The sequence below is a fragment of the Oncorhynchus tshawytscha genome, linkage group LG14 (genome assembly GCF_018296145.1).
Source record: "Oncorhynchus tshawytscha isolate Ot180627B linkage group LG14, Otsh_v2.0, whole genome shotgun sequence".
In the NCBI taxonomy this organism is placed as follows: Eukaryota; Metazoa; Chordata; class Actinopteri; order Salmoniformes; family Salmonidae; genus Oncorhynchus; species Oncorhynchus tshawytscha.
The window spans coordinates 38,460,511-38,483,866 of NC_056442.1; the positions used below are offsets into that span (position 1 = coordinate 38,460,511).

The window sequence follows — 23,356 nt, forward strand, 5'->3', positions numbered from 1 at the left end:
GTATACAGAGAAAAGAGTCAGCCCGAGAATTGAACCCTGTGACTCCCCCATAGAGACTTCCAGGGGTCCAGACCACAGGCCATCTGATTTGACACACTGAACTCTGTCTGAGAAGTAGTTGGTGAACCAGGCGAGGCAGTCATTTGAGAAACCAAGGCTATTGAGTCTGCCCATAAGAATTTAGTGATTAACAGAGTCGAAAGCCTTGGCCAGGTTGATGAAGATGGCTGCACAATACTGTCTTTTATGGCAGTTATGTTACCATTTAGGACCTTGACCTTGGCTGAGGTGCACCCATGACCAGCTTGGAATCCAGATTGCATGGTGGAGAAGGTAAGGTGGGATTCGAAATTATCTGTTTGTTAACTTGGCTTTTGAAGATTTTAGAAAGGCAGGGCAGGATGGATATCGGGCTATAACAGTTTGGTTCTAGAGTGTCTCCCCTTTGAAGGGGAGACACTTTGAAGGCCAGGTTGAATAGAAAGGCCTACTTGCTGAAGTGTTTAAGGGAGCATTTGACAGTGATGATGGGTGGTAGTTTGATCGTGGAGCCATTACGGACGCAGGCAAAGAGGCAGTGATCGCTGAGATCCGGTTTGAAGACAGCAGAGGTGTATTTAGAGGGAAAGTTGGTCAGGAATATCTAAGAGGGTGCCCATGGTTACGGATTTTGGGTTGTACCTGGTAGGTTCCAGATTGTAGGACGGCCGAGGTGTTAAGCATTTTCCAGTTTAGGTCACCTAACAGTACGAACTCTGAAGATAGTATCTCTTAATCAGGGAACATGAGAGGACTTAGCTGTAAATACAAATAGTAGATACATTCCATTACAGCTGAGCCATTGTAGGATTGGACGACAAGTTTCTTGTTAAACTTAGACATCTCAAAATTCATGAAGTCAAACACAGACTGCGCATCTCGCCCACTTGACACATCAAAGTAGCTCAAGAAACATTCCTGAATAAAGCACTGATCATCCACAAACCTGACAATAACTGACAACTGCAATCAGACTGGTGGCACCATAGGTCGCAGAGTGGTTGGGCAATTTCTACCCCTTGGGGCCTGGAGTTTTTTCTTGTATGTTAACCTAACTAGGAAATATCTGGACCCTATAAGGTACGACCGTGATTAATCAGTTGTATTTGTTCATATAAATCAGCTACCTTATATTTCTTCATATAAATTATATTTAGACTAGATTAGGCGATGGATTTCCTCTACCCAGACACATAGACAACATCTGCTGGACAATAGAACTGCAAGCAGACTGGTGGAGTTACTCACATCTGCCATCAATATTATATCGATTGATTAACTCCAGGTAATAATTATGGATTTAAAACGTATAGGCAGCCTAGCTTACTGTTGATCAGATTGAAAAATAGTCTTGTTTTCATCCCACACAGCATGTCAGAATTCTAATGTTTAGGTGTAGCCTAGGCGGCGGCAACATTTATGTCATGAGTTTTTGCTTGTGTCTGTCCGGAGGTATTATGTGTTATCATCTTTGCTAAATAAATACCGGAGGAAAGTGCAAGCCTACATGAGCGCACATGAAAAAATGTGCTGCAACAACCTCTCTCTTTAATCCTAACGTTTAATGGATGATGTGATGGAACCTATCAAATCATTCGGAATTGTTTTTGACATCCCAGAAAAGATGTTCAGCATGTAAAGCATCGTAACGTACAATTACAGGCGGCTTGATGATAGGCTCCCTGTTAACCAGCTAAACATCTGATACCCGGTAACGAACGCTCTCACCTTTTCATCCTTCTTCATGAAACTGATCTCAAGCAGAGGTCGACCCTCGCTTTTAAGTCACACCTTTTCCATGTACCCCAGAGAATGAAAGGGGTTCTTCAACAAAAAGTCCACAACATCTTCGGCAGCATTGGCCATTCTAACATTCTGGTGGAGAAAAATGCACACTGGCACTAGTAGCTAGCTAGCTACTGAAGTTAGCAAGGCAAAGTTAAATAAATTCCACTAACTGGACACAAAAATAAAGTTCTAAACCCAAGAAAACAATGTACAATATATCTCCATTTCCAGTAATTTGAAAAAATGAATTTGAATTGAATAATGTCCCAAAAATGCTCAACTATCACTCTTCAATCTTAATCTCTATCCAGCAATGTCACCAAGCTTCTCAATACATAAAACCCCCATAATGCTCTGTGGCACAAACCCAATACAACCCACTAGGTTCGTTCTCTGATCCTACATCTATGATTGGATGGACAACATGTCAGTTCATACTGAAAAAGCTTTGAATGGTTGGAGGACGTCCTTCGGAATTGGTCATAATTACCATGTATATCTATGGAAGGTTAGGTTTTGAATTGAAGTCAATATAGCTAGAGGAAGCTAGCTGTCCTCTGGCTACACCATGGTGCTAGCCCAGACAGTGCTGTTGAAGTTACTGTAGACCTTCATTGCAAAACACTGTATTATTTTTGTCACATTAATATATTTAGTATAGTTTTATCTAAAAAAGATAACTTTTTGAATGTTTCGCTATTTATATTTTTATGATTTTTCACTGAGGAGGACGGCCCTCCCCTTTCTCCTCTGAGTAGCTTCGACTGGTAGATACATATGATTGCCTGACAAGTTGGAAGAGAAGAGTTGTTGAAATACTCCAGTCTAAGTACATTTGCGGTTGGGATTAATTACTTAAAAATCATACATTGTGATTTTCTGGATTTTGTTTTAGATTCCGTCTCTCACAGTTGAAGTGTACCTATGATAAACATTACAGACCTCTATATGCTTTGTAAGTAGGAAAACCTGTAAAATCGGCAGTGTGTCAAATAATTGTTCTCCCCACTGAATGTGACTGACTGGCTCAAATCAACCTGTTATGCTATCCAGAGCATTGGTGACTGCAACTGTGCTGTCATATTGTCCGTTTGTAAGCACACTGGATGCCCTCGTCGATGAGTAGGGTTGATCTGAACGTTCTGACCTCACAACGGCAGTCAAGCACCCAAGCTAACATGTTCTAGCTTGCTAGCTACTTCCAGACACATAATGAGAGAACACTCCACTCTGATCATTTTACTCTCCCTTGCAGAGCTGGTTAGGCTGTTTTCATGTTATCCAGTTTGTTAGTGACTAACTGTGCTGGTGGCAACAATTGAATTACGCTTTTTCGCCTTTGTTTACTGACACTGGCCATATTTAATGGGTGTTGAGCATTCGTAAATTCATTAGTTATTGTTCGCTTTGGATCATTCAGACAAGAGTCTTTTGTTAAGACATGCAGCTAGCTAGCTAGGTAAACAATGAACCCTAATCCCAACTCATGATGTTACTCCTGTGCATAAATCTGCAGGTAGCTAACCATCCAGGTTCTTTGTTAGCTAGCTAACATTAGGCTATAACTAGTCAAGCAAATGTCTTTGAAATAGAAATAGGAAGAATAAGATCATACACATAATGTTAGCTAGCTAACAGTACACTTTAACTTGAAATGAAACCACTTTCTGTCAAAATTTGAAAAGTGTAATATCTGAAAATGTAGCTAGCTAGACTATCTTACTCGTATATAGCATGGATGGACGCGTCTCCTGTTGGATGCCATGCCCTTAGTTTGAAGATGTAATCCGGAGAAAGATGTTTTCTCCAGCTCCTTAGTTGTCATACTCAAATTGCACTGATTTCAGAACTCTGTCCTGCAGAAAGTGGAGAGCATACACATAACATTAGCTAGCGAGCCAGACAGCCCACTCATTATCTCAGCCAATCACGGCTAACGGGAAGGTCCCCCCTTTTTCTGTGGCTAAACCAATTAGGCTTGTAATTTAACAATGTTATTTGTATTTACAGATGGCATTCAAGTATGTTATTAAAGAACATGAAAGTTCACATTGGAGAAGGCATTTCTGCCTAAAAACACATTTTGATAAAAACGTCTCTCCTGTGAAGTAGTGACCCGCAACATACTGTCAGCCTAGTTTCCTGAAACGGGTTGCATATGGTAAAGAAAGAGTGTTCTCTTTCTAGTCTTTTCGGTCCTCTGAAGCAGCAGGTTGTCATTGTCAAAAATACCATCGTTGGTGAGCAATTCTGAGCTAATAATTTTGCACGTTCTGAGTGAGCGCTTATGAGATGAAGTAGAACTAGAACTGCCCGCATTCTCCTTTCTTAGAAAGTTGAAAAAAAGGTGCCAATCCTTAAGAGGTTTTAAAGGTCTTACTCACATAATCTATGAGAACAGCTGGTTCTCTCATGCATGGTTCAGTGTAGAAGGAACTTAACTTGTCTGGTAAACTCACATTGCTGAGCAGCTCGCGGCTGGGTTTCCCTTTGTTTACAAGCCCTGCCACATCCGTTGAGCGTCAGAGCCAGAGTAGTAGGATTCAAACTTATTCCTGTATTGACGCTTTGCCTGTTTGATGGCAGCTCTAGCATTTAACTCATTGTGGATTTTGCCTGTGGATGGCTTCTGGTTGGGAAATGTACGTACAGACACTGTGGGGACGACGTCATCGATGCACTTATTAAGCTAGTGACAGATGTAGTAAACTCCTCAATGTTATCGGATGAATCCTGGAACATATTCCAGTCTGTGTTAGCGAAACGGTGCTGTAGCTTAGCATCTACTTCATCCGACAACTTCTGTATTGAGAACATCACTGGTACTTCCTGTTTGAGTTTTTGCATGTAAGCAGGAAGCAGGAGGATAGAGTTATGGTCTGATTTGCCAAAATTAGGGTGAGGGAGCACCATGTATGCATTCTTGTATGGAGTAAAGGTAATGTAGAGTTTTGTTGCTTCTATTCGCAGAGGTGACATGCTGATAAATTTAGGTGAAACTGATTTCAGTTTCCCTGCAATGAAATCATTAGCAAAAGTGAGTCCGGAAGTATACCGGTTTGTTCTCCTTTTACCGGTATGTGGTAAATCAAAAGAATAATTACCATTGTCAACATCTTTCGGGTGGTTTGAACTTTGAACATGTTGAGATCTTTTTGGTTCAAAGAGAGAAAAGACTCAGGACGCCTATAAATGAGTCATTTTATGCCAGCTTTTAGTTGAGGGCTTTAGTTAGAGGATCCATAATTTACTAAAAGACAGATGTTGGTATAATGAGCTTTCCACTGCAACAGCTGTCCTTAAACAAATGACAGTAAGGGAGGGATTTTACAGGCAATTGCATTGAGGCTACAGTAGTGTAGGACTTTTTCATGTATTGACATGTCACTGAACTCTATTCAATATCCCATAAGGACACAAGGAGTAAATATTTAGATGAACACTAGTCTAGCATATGCCTACAAGAATAGAATAGATGTATAACATTATTTCTAGAGAACCAAGGTAAGAGGCAGATTTGAGAGTTCAGTTAATATTACTGTGTACATCCATTACGGTTGCTGGTATGGACTAAAGAGAGTGAGCACCTTTGTTAGTGTGTGTATTTCCGATAAACAAGTGCTAGCAGACATAATTTGCATATCGGGTTTCACTGCGCAGGCCTTCATTGTACAGTTCCCTCCCTCTTTTCATCTTTTCATATCTCTGCTACCTATTACATGCCATGTAATAGCTGTCTGTAGATAATTCTGTAATGGAGTGCTTCAGCGCATCAAATGCTGATTCTGCCATCCGCACCAATTTTGGGCCTTTTGTCAAATTGGATTTCAAATCCAATTATCAGGCAAGGTAATCCACAACAGAATAACCTGCTGTAATCACTCATTTGGACGGATGCAGAGTAATTTGGGAGTCATTTCGGGAACAATCCTGCATCTGTGGGAAATTGGGAATAGGGGATGATGCCCGGGGAGGGTTAGGGGAGGGAGAGGTGGAGGAAGCCCCCTACTTTGATAGAAAATGTAATAATTAGAGCTCAGTCAGGAATATGTGTTTAAAATGCATTGGTGAGGTGCATGTGTACAATTTTACTATAATGTCAATATGAGCAAGTATGTACCGTCTGGGTTGTATTAAATTAGTTTATTGATGATTTTACTGTGCAATTCATATTGTATTTTCCCTACTATGCAGACGATGTGTTTATCGTCAAATATATTTAAGACACATTTTCAATGACAGATAGGTGGTGAATTGTAATACCACAAGAGAACTTGAGAACTTGTCATGCATGGCATTGAAGAAACGTTCTGTACATCTTGGAACAATCACGTGCACAGCCTGTCTGGTTACCTGTTTGATGTAGAGAAAAACCCTTATTCTTTGTCATAGCCTTTCAGGGCTCACAAAGAGAACTAATGCTGTCTGAGACAGGATTTCAAGACTGCGGCCAACACTGTGAGAAGGAGAATTATTTGGTAGACAAGTGTTCTGTCTCAGTCGCCTCTTTCTTTCCCTTCCCACATATTTGATCCTCAATGGGAATTCTACATCTGGTCAGATGGTGAGCTGATTATAGCTTTTAAGACTAAGAATAGCATTTTTATCTCTGTATTATTATAATCATACAGCTATGTAGACAAGCACTCACCAGGGATGGGGAGTAACAAATGACATGTAATCCGTTACACGTAAGGGATTACAAAAAAACTAACTGTAATCCATTACCAGCTAGAATATTGTAATCAGATTACAGATACTTTTGAAAAACTAGATTACTTCTAGGATTACTTTTAAATGCAGAAAGGATGTTTGTGTAAAAAAATCCTCGACACTTTTCTGTTTTCTCAATGACATTCAAATCAGCGTTGAGAAAAGGTTTAAAAAAAAAAAAAAGGTTACATTTTTTCAATGTGAGCGAGTCTGACCATAAATTAGAGACTACTATAATGACACACCAAATGTGTTTGTGGATTGTGGGAAAAGAGCAGGAATAGGCTTTTGTAGGCTACAGTCCAAGCTTCTAATGTCTTCTAATGGTGCGACTTCTGTTCGGCAACCAAAGATAATCCAACTTGAATAAACGCTTGGAGGTAAGCTTGACAGCAGTAGTGTAGTCTACGGCGATACGGCTATCACTTATTATTGATATCTACATAGCACATTGATGTGAATGACACTACTGCTCTCTCATTTAGCTATTTGCCCATTACGGATTGTGGTTGTTGTGAATAGCTGTTCACAAATCTAAAAGTGTATTTGAACCCAATAATGGTTGAATAAAAGAAGTTTAAGCTGCTGATCAATCATTGTTTCTGAAACCAGTGGACAGCCAGTGAAAAATGTGCTCTTACAACAGCTACATAGTGCAGATCCCAGCTTATGGCATAAAAGTGAGGCTTTTATTGCTCAATATAATTCTTGCTGATGAAAAATTTAAACCATAGGCCTAATAAACACATGCTCAAACTCGCACACATTTGATAGACTTAAAGGGGTTATTCTGTAGTTGCTACATCCATTTTTGGACATGTAAATTGTATATACAATACCAGTCAAAAGTTTGGACACTTTCTCATTCAATGTTTTTTCTTTATTTTGAAATTTGTCTAAAATGTAGACTAATAGTGAAGTCATCAAAACTATGAAACACATTTGGAATCATGTAGTAAGCAAATAAAGTGTTAAACAAATCTAAATATATTTCATATTTGTAATGTGTACGCTAATAATCAGGAAGCAAGTACAGGGAATGCATTTAATAAATTATTGAACATGGAACGAAACAAGAAACATGAGTAGCGTACAGATATGAAACATATAAACAGAGACAATAACGCCTGAGGAAAGAACCAAATGGAGTGACAGATATAGGGGAGGTAGTCAGGAAGGTCATTGAGTCCAGGTGAGTTTCATGAGGCGCAGGTGTGGTGACAGGTGTGCGTAATGCTTTTCCAACAGTATTAAAGGAGTTCCCACATATGCTGAGCACTTGTTGGCAGCTTTTCCTTCACTCTGCGGTCCAACACATCCCAAATCATCTCAATTGGGTTGAGGTCGGGTGAATGTGGAGGCCAGGTCATCTGATGCTGCACTCCATCACTCTCCTTCTTGGTCAAATAGCCCTTACACAGCCTGGAGATCATTCGTTTACCTACTCTTCATCTCACAAAGACACGGCCATTGAACCAAAAATCTCCAATTTGGAATCATCAGTCCAAAGGAATGATTTCCACCGGTCTAATGTCCATTGCTTGTGTTTCTTGGTTCAAACAAGTCTCTTCTTATTAATGGTGTCCTTTAGAAGTGGTTTCTTTGCAGAAATTCGACCATGAAGTCCCGATTCACGCAGGCTCCTCTGAAGAATTGATGTTGAGATGTGTCTGATACCTTAACTCTTTGAAGCATTTATTTGGGCCGCAATTTTTGAGATTGGTAACTTTAATGAACTTATCTTCTGCACCAGAGGTAACTCTGGGTTTTCCATTCCTGTGGCGGTCCTCATTAGAGCCAGTTTCATCATAGCGATTGGTGGTTTTTGTGACTGCACATGAAGAAACTTTCAACGTTTTTGACATTTTCAAAAAATGTTACTTCATGTCTTCAAGTAATGATGGACTGTCATTTCTGTTTTCTTATTTGATCTGTTCTTGCCATAATATGGACTTGGTCTTTTACCAAATAGGGCTATCTTCTGTATACCACCCCTACCTTGTCACAACACAATTGATTGGCTCGAAGGCATTAAGAAGGAAAGAAATTACACAAATGAACTTTTAACCTCATGATTGAGCTGGTTGAGAGAATGCCAAGTGTGTGCAAAGCTGTCATCAATGCAAAGGGTGGCTACGTTGAAGAATCTCTAATATAAAATATATTTTGATTTGTTTAACACTTTTTTGCTTACTATATGATTCCATATGTGTTATTTCATAGTTTATGTCATCACTAGTATTCTATAATACTAGAATATAATACTAGTAGAAAATAGTAAAAAATAAAGAACCATCCTTGAATGAGTAGGTGTGTCCAAACTTTTGACTGGTACTGTTTATCCATTGATTCTTGAAGAATATTACTTCTAAATGCCTCATGAGCTTAGTTCAACTGTCACATTCCACGAGAACCCAAAATATAAGCCTGTTTTTCACCGATGTTTGTAAACTTTGTAAACGTAAACACATGGTATAGCCTCATAACATGGTTAAAACAAGAATTTTGATATCCTGGATGGTCAGTCCTTGCATCCATAGCTCTGTTCTATGATCTGTGAGTGGTCACATTTCTCCAGGCCCATCCCTCAGCTTTGTACTAAAATAGAGGCAGGGCCTCCATTTTGTTATTGTTTCATCTGTAGATTTGCACTTTAAACAGCTGCATATTCTCAAGATATCAACATGTCCCCAACAAAAAGGTAAACAATAGGCCTGTAACAAATGTAGCATATGGCATTCATTTTTCCCATGTATATGGCACTTTTCAGTAGTGCTCAAAGCATGCCATTCCATGAGCATAGCATTGATTTTTCAACTTGACTCAATGAGCCCAATCAGTCCTCCATGACAACAAAATCATAAAAAACAGAGTAGTGCTGGCTAATAAGTCCTTAGTTTCGGGGTTATGCTGAGGTGAAACAATTTGGCTAATCTATACTTCATATTTCCAAGTCCTATTCTTGAAGATGAAGGGATATAACATTTATTGGAATGACTGGAATTCTAATAGACTTTGTTTTTTATAATGTAAAGATATCATTTAATCGTATTATTATATGTATTAGAAAGTGATGGGTTAGAGGAAGCTTGCATAACCAAACCATAGAGTAAAATGTAACATCCATATATGGCCAGCTTTGTAAACTTTAACATTGATTTATCCTGCAGTAGATGTCGTTCAATTGATAACATACATTCTTGACTTCTTCTAATGCCTCTTAAGCAGAAGGTAATCAAAAAGTAACTGAATGTAATCAGATTACGTTACTGAGTTTGGGCAATCCTAAAGTTATGTTACTGATTACAATTTTGGACAGGTAACTAGTAACTGTAAAATATTATATTTAGAAAGTAACCTACCCAACCCTGGCACTCACACATCTGACTCATAGATAAACACTCACACTTCTCTCAATGACAAACAAACAAGCACTCTTGAAGGCGAAATCAAGACACGTTCAGACAATTATTATTATTTTTTCCCCCAAATATACAGAGCAAAAGCATCATAGATTCACAGACCAGTACAGGTAAAATACATTTTTTCATCTTTTTCAAATTTGTTTTAAATACAGAGGGCCACTGCATGAAAATAGTGGTTTACCCAGTACAACGTTCACTTTCTCTTTAAATTACAGTATATACATTGATGATTCACTATTTATATTGACTTTTAAAACTTCCATGTCAATATCTTTTTGTAGCAGACTATCAAGATATTGATTGGTAGAAAAGAAATTGAGGATTTTGTAGCATATACTTGTTAGTGTCTGTAAACCACCATTTTCAGGCAGAGCTACATTATGACAGTGTCAGTGTTAGGCATGATATATTTCTTCATACATGTTTTTCTACTATTTAACTCAGACCAAGCAAAATGTTCTGCGGAGCACAAGTTACTTATGCAATATAGCCACAGGGCACAGAAATCATTACAAAGAGAACTATCCACCAATCTGAGACTACAGTAGCTCCCCCCTCTCCCCCATCCCCAAGAAACAGACTTGTGGGATGGGGGAAATGTTGACCAAACAGTGGTCTTCAACACTACTGAAAAATAAAGGATTTACCTCCTTGACTCGATGACCCTGGAAATGGATGTTGTGTTTTATCAGGGAAGGGCAGCCATGCTGTGTTATCATTGTGGGCATATTTATTCATGTTTGGCCAAGGCATATTTCTAAAACATGGCAAACACCACCAGCTGGTGCCAAACAAACACCCCTCCTCAGGTCAAACATGCAGACTGGTGTATGTGTACCCACATGGGCTTTGATTCCCACAGCGGTATGTGTGATGAGCATGGCACAGGTGATACTGTATACAGACTCCCACTATAGCAAGTTGACGTTGGGGGGTTGGTAGAATAGCATTTCATTTATTAATCCATCCAGTTTGCTGGTAACACAAAGACAGATGTTAGAAAACCTCACAAACGTTGTGTGTCTGGAGTTGCTGCACTACGGCTCCAGTTAGTTGGTACTATTCTAACCCATCAGTGAGACAGGGCTGAATCTGGGAAGGGAAGCAAGTGGAGGAGAGTTTCTTTTCTCTAAGGACATTCTAGCTCCCATCTCACCCCATGAACAGTTTGCGTGCCACACCCAAGGGCCAAACAGCTTTGACCGTGTGACTGTGTGAGAGAGACTGCCACAAAGAGATTAAAAACTGCTCACACAAACAACTTGTTTGCAAAGACAAGCTTGGTGGGAGATGAAAGCTGAGAGAAAAAAAAGGAATGGAAAATTGATTGTCTGTCTGTACAATTGATGGTATAGGGATTTGTTTTGCCCTCATATACTGAAAACTGACTGAGAAAATATGTAACTGCAAAATTATATACAGAGAGCATTGGAGATTTATATACAGTGTTCTAAGAGCCAAGCTGAATTATCAGCATTGACACAGACCTTTTTGTGTTTAAGCCGTACAATGGGCACCAATCCATTTGTAAAATTAGAGTCAAACCACCACCACTCATGTAGAAAAGCCCACTGAAATGCCTTGAATATAATCACATGTAAAATGCTTACAGCAACAACTTTCTCATTTGTTGAAGGTACAGTCTAACTCTTAGAAAGGATTGTCAACTTTCAACAAGACAACAAAAGTGAAGGACTAGTTAGTACATTTATCTATTCCATTGGCCAAGTATTCCTGCAGAAGAAGAGTCATGCAAAATAATGAGATACGAGAGGACAGTTTTAGATTTGAAAAACAGGAAATTACATCATCATTACAACTCGGTGTCTACTGTATTGCCGTAAAACTGGAGTATGTTGTTTTCCTGGCATTAGGCAAAACTTTACCCTTCTCTGATACAAAATCGAATAATAAACTGACTAATGTTAGAAAGCAGGGCCTGTCTGTCCAGACCTAGAAGCCACCCACAGGCAAACAACTTTTACTGGCTTTTGAAGGCTAACTGATGATGTAACCTATGATACTGTATAATTGCGAGGTTGAATTGCAGACAAGTAATATACTGTAAATAACTGACACTCCAAAAACCGCCCTTGAGAATTACTGTAATTCTGCACCACCCTACTTAAGACCTCTACAATGGAGGACTCATAAGTCTTGTACTGTATGGTAGCGCAGGCCTGACTGTATGGTGTGTGGTGATATGTAGTGTGGTGGCAAAATGATGTACTGTATATTTTCGTCATTATCACCAACACAACCACATTGATTATCTCATCCAATATAGTGTGCCGTACTGGATTAACATTATCGTGGTTGGTCTTGTCGGGTGTTAAAGTACTTGTCCTGTACCTGACATGCCCTGTGTTTCATGTGACCATGTCGCCCTCCACAGCAAGCTAGCTAGCAGAGAGGAGGCATTGTGGATCTACCATACAAGTCCTTTTGCATTTATCAGTGATTGTGTTTGTTTTTGTCTTTCCCTCATCTCTCGACTAAAATGTCAAGAATGGTAATGGTGAAAAAAGTGAAATTCCATATCTGGCATGAACAATACACTCACTTAAAACAGTCAGCGTATATACAGTAGTCTCACAGTAGCCAAATGAGCAAAATACAGGAAATAAAAATAAAAATGTACATAATATATTCCTATCCATTTCCATCGATGAGCAGCTAGATCACAGTAGGTATACAGTCTGGATTGACTGAGCTCCAGTGTTAACATTGGTGTTTGGGAAAGTCATGACGATGATTAGAAGCTCTTTTACAGTACACAGTGTTTACATTTGGTTCCGCAGGCAGCATTCTATCCTGTGGACATGGCTGATGATCTAAAGCATATAGTATGAGAGACTTCACATTACATGGGTAGGGCACACATTATAGTCAGGCAGCTATGCTCTCCTCCATTTGAGCTGGCATGGTGCCAACAGCTTGACTGAGTAACTAATCCCCTTCTTCAAATTAGAACATATCCTGTTCAACTTCTGAATGCAAAAGTTTATCTCCTGAAATATCTCTGGGCATTTCAAATAGTCCCACTCAAGGCAAGACCAAAAAAAAGGGGAACAACTCTATTCCCGAGACCTCAAAACAAGTGAACTCAAACAGCCAAATAAAAATAAAGAATGCTGAATAAAATATGCATAATGTACACTGATATTATTCCTTTATCTCAGAGTGGCAAACTGTGAAAAGACGACCCAGGCTTTCCGGTTGAGATCACGGGCCTCCTTATCTGCAGAGTTCTGAGAGCTGGGAGCCCGGGGAAAAGACTGGCATCGGTTAATTGTTTGGCAAGTCTGGGCAAATTTGGAGAGTTTTACTCCACCCACACACGAGATGAAGTTGAATCAGCCAAGCTTAACATACAGTGTGTGTGAGCAGATGCTGGGGGTAGAGAGGGGATAAGAGAGAAGAAAAGCTTTGACCATTAATACACATTCACAGTTGTGCTTAGAACAACAAGAGAGCAGCAGAATATTGGCTTACACGTACCAAGTGATGGGTTACTTTTGCCACCCATAAGAGAGTGGTCTTTGTCTTTGTTTGAAAGAGAACTTGCTGTAGACCAAGACTCCTAGTCCCGAGCCTCAGTGTTTGGTTATTTTGCTGTCTTATATGGGATCCTATTTCCACTGAAATCAGTTCAGCAACCACCTCCACACTTGAGTTGTGTCCATGTTGGCAAAATACCTCTCTATGGCGCAGCTACTGTATGTTTATGGGTTAGTGGAAAACTGGGCAACAGGAGGTGGTTTCTGATGAGCTTAGGAGGAGACGTGGGGGGAATGCAAGGCTTCTTGATCCACTGGTTGGAACACAGAGAAGTCTGAACAAGTCCAATGTGAGTTAAAGCCACCTATTTCAAGGCTTCCCACGAACACATCATGTGCTTTGAAACGTAGGTCCCTTCTTGGTCTCAGGAAGCTGTGTTTCCCATAGTCCCAACCCATGGCTGGATGCCCCAGGACAGGCAGGCCTTCTCTGACGGTCAGGTCAGACGTGGGTCTGCATCCGCTTCTGGAGGGGCCGTGTGAGGTCTGAGTTCTGGGAGGAGGACTGGGAGTAGTGGGATGAGGAGGAGGCGGAGGCGGAAGCCTTGCTGTCCTTGTCAAATTGCACATAGCCATCCTGCTTGCTGTAGCTGCTGACGCTGCTGTCGCACTGCGTGTCGATGAAGGAACTGGAGTCGCTGAGTGATCCTCTCTGGAACTCTCTCTCGCACAGCTCGATGGAGCTGCTGCCCATGCCCAGCACGAAGCGCTGGCTGTAGTCATACAGACGGTTTGGCCCGGCACCTAGGGTGGAGTAGATGTTGGTGAAGGACATGCCCGTGGGTACCCTCTGCTTGCCCCCGGTGGTGGCAGCGGTGGGATTCCGCATCTCTGTAGTCTGGTTACCTTTCAGGGTGATGGTAGGGGTGGAGTGGTGCTCCTTGAAGGTGTTGACACTGTAGTATCCATTGGTGGGGTCCTTAAAGAGGCAATATGGGAGAGGAGAGAAGAGGAGGGGAGAGTATTTAATTAGTTTTATCATTGTCAAGTTTGAAAAATGACCCGACAGGGTATGCCTTGTTCGCAATGCACAATAGACGACAAAAACTACTTTTCTTAGTAAGGAAAATGTCTGAAAAGCAGAAAATCTCTGGAGGGAAACATAGAAATGAAGTCATCCCATCATTTATACGTATTTATTCTTCTCCAAGCTTAACCAGTGTCAAGGTCAAACTGGTTTTAATTACCATTCAAATTGGCAAATAAATAAGGATTTTTTTTTAGCTAAAGCTTAAAATTATGATTTAGTCTTCTTCTGCATAAACCTCTACAATCATGTTACTTGCTAATTAACAAGCCTCGACGATTCACAGTTTGGCATCCAACAAGTCCTCCCAAAGTTCACTAATTCCCCAGTTTTAATTGGGCCCAAAATGGTTTGTGAAAACAAAGTCCTGAATTTGATATGTGCAAAATAAATGACTTGTGTGGTGGAGCCATGGCTGCCATGCCGAGGTTGCTGTTGTCACAGCTCCTGGCTCATGCCTCGGTGATTGCTGTTGCTAAGAATCAGGTCTGACAAGGCTGTGAGAATGAACGTTAATGTCAAGACCATTGAGCACAATGCCGCCATTGCTGCAGTGCAGAGGTTGAGGTTGTCACACAGCTCCTGGCTCCTGCCTTGACAATGCTGTTGCTAAGAAGCACCCGGGACAAGGCTGTGAGAATGAACGTAAATGTCAAGCCCAACGAGAACAATACTGGATCCCAGAGGAGCCATTCTAATCATGGGCAAATGACACAACTATGACAACCTTAAAGAATCCTCGTCATTGTCAGACTTTGTGTTCCCTTATCTGGTGTCTGGTCCCCGGTGATCTCCTCCCATACACAGACTCATCAGTGTGGATCAAAAGAGCCAAGTCCAATGGAAACAGGTATACAGACAGAACACCAGATGACTACTCTCGGGTACTGGGGAAACAATCATATGTACAATGGCATAAATAAACCGGACCACAATTTTGTTTTCAGCTCCTGATTGGCATTGGCGTTCTGTGTGCTGAGTTTGAATTGGCCATCGTTCATAGTGAGTTGCTTGTTCCATAGTCTAATGATATTATCTGTGCATCTTGTTTGAAGGAGGTTTTTATTTAAATATTTATTTCTTTAGAAGTATAATGCCATATCTCCCACACTGAAGATGTGCATAAATAGTGAGGTAATGGTGCTGTTAGCGCAGTGCTTGTCTATTTGAGGAATTTGCATATCTGAGAACCAGGGGGCCTCTTGTTAAAAGATCCCATACTGACTCTTTGCCTGTATGTTTTAACTATAGCTTCCTCAACTGCCTTATATACCACTCCAAGTGAGAGTGTTTATGTTGAAATAACAAGAATTGGTGTCATATGTGAGAAGGATCTGGAACAAAAGCAGTGCAGGGAATCCCTTTCTATTCATAGGCTTATACTGCTCTCCTCATTATCAACATAGAAAGGTACAGGATATCCACCTTTATATTATACAGAGGGATCATTGTTTAATATTCGTAGCTTGTGCAGTAAGTCCAGACAGGTATAGTGCGCTGGATATTGAGATTGTTATAGTGCTATTAACTTATAGTAATATACCTTTTGTCAGAGTGTTGGCAAATTAAAAGCATCTCTCTTCCGAGGCACAGACTCACCAAGTCCTCCAAAACTGTATCTAAAGCAGCAGTAATGGGGCTTCTCTGGCATAACAAGTATTGTTGATTGAGCATACTGAAATTCTAGCACACGAACCTTCCTCTTAATTTTTGTCACATTAAGAGCTCTTTCATTACAGTGAAAATATGAGGAAGGCAATCATCACACTGAATGATACATTATTGGTTTTGGTTTAATATAATGCCTCTGGAAATTTGTTTCCACTTTTTAAGTGATTTAAATGCAGAAATGGTGAACTCTCATTACAAAAGTGTAACACTGATTCTGCTTTGCCGAAGTGTGACTAATGAATATTAAAATGCATCATACGATTCTCTATCTGGTGAAGTTTACGAACGTCATTTTGCCACACACAGACAATACTTTCAGTGTGGTTTGCTTTCTAAGTCATTGGTAGCTGGTAGTGTCAGTGTATTCTGCATTCTACTGCATGGCTCCTTCACTTTGAACCTCCAGAGCCAGAAACATCCTGATTCCGTATACTGTACACCACCTTTGATGATCACCTAATTATTCAAATGAAACCTTAATTGGATACACTGCTGGTCTTATCCTCGCCAAAGCCGAGGTAGACGGAAGAAAGGTCCTGACGTGAAGATCAATCTGATCCCACTTTCCTGCATCCTCCCCTCTTTCTCCTTCTCTACCTCTATCTCCTTCTGTCCTCCCTACATCCTCCATGATCCTGCACCTACCTTGATATGCTGGTACTCTTTCTCATCCTCTTGCAGCACCTCTAGCTGCTTCAGCACTGACTCCTGCTGGAACTCCCCACGTTCTACCTGTACATAGGCAAGGCATGGAAATATTAAAAGAAGTGTTGAGCTCTCAGCTTCTTTGGTCTCTTTGACGTTTTCAGTCAGAATACAGGAATTTCCCTTCTGAAAAATTTTGTGATAATATTCAGACACATTTCGACTTCAGCAAGTAACTATAAATAATGTATCCATGAATCTCATTAGAGAAATGTCGATATGTAAGGGATCACATGCAGACACATGAACTCCCTTGAAGTGTTACAGAGGACATTATCAAAGGTCCCTTGCTGAAACCATAGCCCTGCCCCTTTGCCATTTCAAAGTTCTTATGTAATTCCCCAAAATCAGTTTTTTTAATAGGCATAGAGAGGGCGCAAATAAAACTGCCTGCGACCCCATACGAGTTTCAACATCTCAATAGCTACGCATTACAGCGACGTTTTCCCTCACAGGGAGAAAGAACGTGGGCCTGTTCTCTAAATATAGGCCAACACAGTGCCTTGATCGCAGTGTATACACCTACACACCTCAGTCCTGTTCCATTATTCAGCAGATTGCTTTTATGCCCTAGAACGGTGCAATTAATGCTATCCTAGAGATAATTAGCATTCATTATCTGTGAGTATGAAGAGGGCTGGAGGGATTAGAGTTTTCTGTTGTTTTTACGTTGGGTACAGGTGGAAATGGTGGCAGGACACTCACACTCACCATAAGTTGCTTCATGGCGGTGTGCTCCTCGTTTTCCCGGGCAGCATTGTGGTCTTTGTGAACAATCTCTACTCGGATATCGTTCTTGGCTGACACCACCCCTTTTAGATCTGATGGAAACAACAGTAAATTACAGCTCAAGATGCTAAGACACACAATATTCACAAAGACATTGCACTTCCCCCAATATCTTCAATACACTGGACTTCAAATTCCCTTGACATGGCTTTTGAGAGTAGAGTCACTTTCCCCATCAATACAGAGGAAGATATGCAATTTATTGTGTTTTGTTGTCAAGATAAGATTATTTTCTGCGTACAGTACATAACAGTTGAAGTCGGAAGTTTACATACACTTAGGTTGGTGTCATTAAAACTATTTTTTCAACCACTTCACACATTTCTTGTGAACAAACTATAGTTTTGGCAAGTCTACTCTGGACATCTACTTTGTGCATGACACAAGTCATCTTTCCAACAATTGTTCACAGACAGATTATTTCACTTATAATTCACTGTATCACAATTCCAGTGGGTCAGAAGTTCACATACACTAAGTTCACATACACTAAGTTGACTGTGCCTTTAAATTATGTAATGGCTTTAGAAGCTTCTGATAGGCTAATTTACATAAGTTGAGGCAATTGGAGGTGTACCTGTGGATGTATTTTAAGGCCTACCTTCAAACTCAGTGCCTCTTTGCTTGACATCATCGGAAATTCAAAAGAAATCAGCCAAGACCTCAGAAAAAAAATTATTGTTCATCCTTGGGAACATTTTCCAAGCGCCTGAAGGTACCACGTTCATCTCTACAAACAATAGTACACAAGTGTAAACACCATGGGACCACACAGCCGTCATTCCGCTCAGGAAGGAGACTTGTTTGGTCTCCTAGAGATGAATGTACTTTGGTGCAAAAAGTGCAAATCAATCCCAGAACAACAGCAAAGGACCTTGTGCAGATGCTGGAGGAAACAGGTACAAAAGTGTCTTTATCCACAGTAAAACGAGTCCTATATCGCCATAACCTGAAAGGCCGCTCAGCAAGAAGAAGCCACTGCTCCAAAACCACCATAAAGCCAGACAACGGTTTGCAACTGCTCATGAGCACAAATATCGTACTTTTTGGAGAAATGTCCTCTGGTCTGATGAAACAAAAATAGAACTGTTTTTCCATAATGACCATCATTGTGTTTGGAGGAAAAAGTGGGATGCTTGCAAGCCGAAGAACACCATCCCAACCGTGAAGCATGGGGGTGGCAGCATCATGTTGTGGGGGTGCTTTGCTGCAGGAGGGACTGGTGCACTTTACAAATAGACGGCATCATGAGGTAGGAAAATTATGTGGATATATTGAAGCAACATCTCAAGACATCAGACAGGAAGGTAAAGCTTGGTCACAAATGGGTCTTCCAAATGGACAATGACCCCAAGCATATTTTCCAAGTTGTGGCAAAAGGACAACAAAGTCAAGGTATTGGAGTGGCCATCACAAAGCCCTGACCTCAATTCTACAGAAAATCCAACTGAAAAGGCGTGTGAAAGCAAGGATCCTACAAACCTGACTCAGTTACACCAGCTCTGTCAGGAGGAATGGGCCAAAATTCACCCAACTTATTGTTGGAATCTTGTGGAAGGCTACCTGAAATGTTTGACCCAAGTTAAACTATTTAAAGACAATACACTCAGTCAGTATTTGGTATCATGTAAACTTCTGACCCACTGAGAATGTGATGAAAGAAATAAAAGCTGAAATAAATAATTCTCTCTACTATTATTCTGACATTTCACATTCTTAAAATAAAGTGGTGATCCTAACTTACCTAAAACAGGGAATTGTTACTTGGATTAAATGTCAGGAATTGTGAAAACTGAGTTTAAATGGATTTGGCTAAGGTGTATGTAAACTTCCGACTTCAACTGTAAGCACATCTGAAACTGGCATGACGGTGGCTCATTTAGGACAATACAGTTATTACTGTCGTATAACAAAGTCTTACTTTCTGTCTTAATTTTGCTTGCAAGCTCTCTCTGGTGAGCACAGATGGAGACGGGTAGTGAGGGCATAACCAGGTGCGCTTCCTCTGTGGTATACAACAACAACATGCTGAATGCTAGTAAAAGGTCCCACACAGGGACCTGCACGCAGCAGCAACATTTTTAGCAAAGCGCAATGGCTGACTGTTGCTAACCTGAGGCACTGTTAGGGATGGAGTTTTGATTTGAATATAAGAAAGGATGGAAGTAACTGTAGCCAGAAATGAATAGTGTGGTAGGTTAAACTGCTCAATTATGAGACATGAGCCTTCACACCTGTCTATCTCTTGCTGAGGACCATGCCTCGTTTAGCTTTGGCATGCAATGGGTGACACAGGTACAGTGATACATACTTCTTTGAGAGCGGGTACAACAGAAAGCTCCGATGGTTCCCATGAGGACGATGAAAGCCACTAAGGCCCCGACTGCCACCCCGATGATGACTGCCACCGGGAGAGTCTCTGTGGATGACAAAACATTCCCTTCTACAATAACACATTGCAAATACAATCAGTACACTACACACATTTAAAGTATACATAAATACCAACATGTAAAATGAGGACCAAAGTACAAACAATTCCATTGTAAAATAATAAAGACATCATTTAGTTTTACAAATACACACATCTCAATCACATAATAATCATGAATATTTCCCAAAATGTTTTGGTGGCCAACATAAGAAATATCTATATATATTAATGTATGTTAAAATCCATTTTAACATACACTACATGAACAAAAGTATGTGGACACCCGCTCATCAAACATCTCATCCCAAAATCATGATAATTAATATGGAGTTGGTCCCCCTTTTGCTACTATAACAGCCTCCACTCTTCTGGGAAGGCTTTTCATTAGATGTTGGAACATTTCTGCGGGGATTTGCTTCCATTCAACCACAAGAGCATGAGTGAGGTCAGGTACTGATCTTGGGCGATTAGGTCTGGCACGCATGCAGCATTCCAATTAATCCCAAAGGTGTTCGATGGAGTTTAGGTCCGGGCTCTGTGCAGGCCAGTCAAGTTCTTCCACAACGATCTCGACAAACCATTTCTTTATGGACCTCGCTTTGTGCACGGGGGCTTTATCATGCTGAAACAGGAAAGGGCCATCTCTAAACTGTTGCCACAAAGTTGGAAGCGCATGCTGTAGTGTTAAGATTTCCCTTCACTGGAAGTAAGGGGTCTAACCCGGACCATGAAAAACAGCTCCAGACCATTATTCCAAACCAAGATTTGTCTGTCGGACTGCCAGATGGTGAGGTGGGATTCACTCCAGAGAACGCGTTTCCACTGCTCCAGAGTCCAATGGCAGATAGCTTTACACCACTCCAGCCGACGCTTGGCATTGTGCATGGTAATCTTAGGCTTGTGTGTGTCTGCTCAGCCATGGAAACCCAGTTATTAAAGCCAAATCCACAATTTTGAAAGGGTGTCCACATACATTTGTATATATGGTGTATTTCTTATTACAGTGCTGATTCCTTCCATTCACATTTAATTCATCCTCATTTACAGAAGTGGCTGAGTGTTTTTATTGAGTTGTTAAATAGTGTCAGAGTCTATGTAGAAGATAGCGAAGGATTCAGGTGCAGGACACAGGTAAGAGTAAAAAAACACTGTATTTACTCAATCCAAGAGCGGAACAAAAATCCCGTTACAAAACAAGGACAAAACAGGACTCGAACTCCAACACACGAAAGACAATCACGCACAAAACAGAAAGGGAAACCAGAGGGTTAAATAAGGAACATAATCATGAGATGGGAACCAGGTGTGTAAACAGACAAAACAAAAGGAAAAATGAAACATGGATCGGTGGCAGCTAGAAAGCCGGTGACGTCGACCGCCGAACGCCGCCCGAACAAGAAGAGGGAACAACTTCGACGGAAGTCGTGACAAAGTGGCAACAGGGCTGTGCATTGAATCAGCCTAATCCTGTAAGGGGTAGTTTGAGATTTTGGCAATGAAGCCCTTTATCTTGTTCCCCAGAGTCAGATTAACTTGTGGAAATCATCTTTGTCTCTGCATGCAGTTTGAAGGAAGTAGCGCAATTACTAAATTGGCGTTAAGGCAATGACTGGAAATCTATGGGAACAGCTAGCATGCTCCTGTAGACGTTCAGTCATTTCACTGACGCTACAGTAGTTAGCATTGGCTTGCGTCATACTTCCTTCATTCTGGACAGAGACATTAAAATGGTATGTACGAGTTCATCAAACTCTGGGTAAGTACAGTAGATAAAAGGGCTTCTATTGCAAACATCTTGAAGTATCCCTTTAAAGTATCTATGAGTGGCCAGATTCCAAACCACCTACATGAATTACCTCCCTGCAATTTAAACAAATGCAACATAACAGAGTTTTTCCACCGCATGAACATCTATTTAATGACTTCATTAATCAATGTCCCTGTCAAATAAGCCAGCAATACATGATCATTTATGGAGAGTGAATACAAACAAATCTTTACCATTGAAAAGACAGAGCAACACATCCAGCTATGAAACTCAGCCTGACAATTAAAGGCTTTTACTAACCACACTTGAGTTGTACCTTATCTTAACTAGCTAATTAATTAGCTACAAATTAATCACAGTGTCATTGAATATACAAAATGAGTGTAGTAACTACCAATGCATTGGCTGGTTATTTCATATCTGTCTGATTTCAACAGTCTGGGTCATCCTATTGTCCTAAAGTGAAATAATGTGAAGTGCTGATAAACCCATCAAATCCTTGACGTTCATACTCTCATGTTCGTTTACACACACACACACACACACACACACACACACACACACACACACACACACACACACACACACACACACACACACACACACACACACACACACACACACACACACACACACACACATTAACACACACACACACACACACATACACACACACACACACACACACACACCACAACATATCGCTACTCTATCTATCTATCTCTACGCTACACTAGAACCACGGCCACCACAGTGTTAAAGTAGAGGTGGAACCTGTCGAATTTTGGCTCCCACCTTGTTCCTTGAGGCGGATGATCTCCGTGTCAGACCCAAAGCTGTTCCAGGCTGTGCAGTTGTAGATGGTCTGGAAGTCTGCAGGGACGATGTTACTCATGGTCAGAGTAGAGATGACCCCTTCCTCTGTGCTGACCGTCTCCACTGTGTAACGGCCAGACGTCCCTGACTCCAGCACTGTCTCCTTCCATGACCAGGCCTGTAAGGGAACCACAAGTTAAACATGAGGGGGGGGGGACACTTCCCTGTACTGTTCTAATTGACAACAATTGATTGCAGACAAAGAGGATAAATTGCAAGCACTATTCTGTTTGTTAAGTCTTATTTATAAGCATGAAAGCAAAATTACTTTCACATGTATCCTTGATAAATATACCTCTTTAGACTCTCCCATCAAATAAACATCATATTAATTATGCAGCAAATTGATGGCCATCATGAATACACAAAACACTAATTAGTATATTGCAATTATGCAAAAACATACACACACATGTAAACTCACATGTGTACACACTCGCGCACGCACACACGCGCACACACACACATGCACACACACACACAGTTAATGGAACAAGAGAGGGCTCTGAGAGTAAGCTGTTTATCTAAGGGCCATAAATCTTAATGGGATCTGTGCTAACA

The 23,356-nt window shown here is 40.7% G+C and overlaps 1 protein-coding gene across 1 annotated transcript in view; it reads right to left on the minus strand.

Moving 5' to 3' along the window:
• Positions 1-9,903: 9,903 nt before the first annotated feature.
• Positions 9,904-23,356, minus strand: part of LOC112267184 (kin of IRRE-like protein 3) — a 194,691-nt gene continuing 181,238 nt past the window's right edge. Inside the window, exons 11-16 of the mRNA XM_024445376.2 lie at positions 22,715-22,913; positions 20,029-20,136; positions 19,639-19,722; positions 17,640-17,749; positions 16,869-16,955; positions 9,904-14,444 (exon numbers count right to left, since the gene is read on the minus strand). Coding sequence (XP_024301144.1) covers positions 13,968-14,444; positions 16,869-16,955; positions 17,640-17,749; positions 19,639-19,722; positions 20,029-20,136; positions 22,715-22,913 — 1,065 coding nt within the window. The 3' untranslated portion in view covers positions 9,904-13,967. The remainder of the gene's footprint in view (positions 14,445-16,868; positions 16,956-17,639; positions 17,750-19,638; positions 19,723-20,028; positions 20,137-22,714; positions 22,914-23,356) is intronic.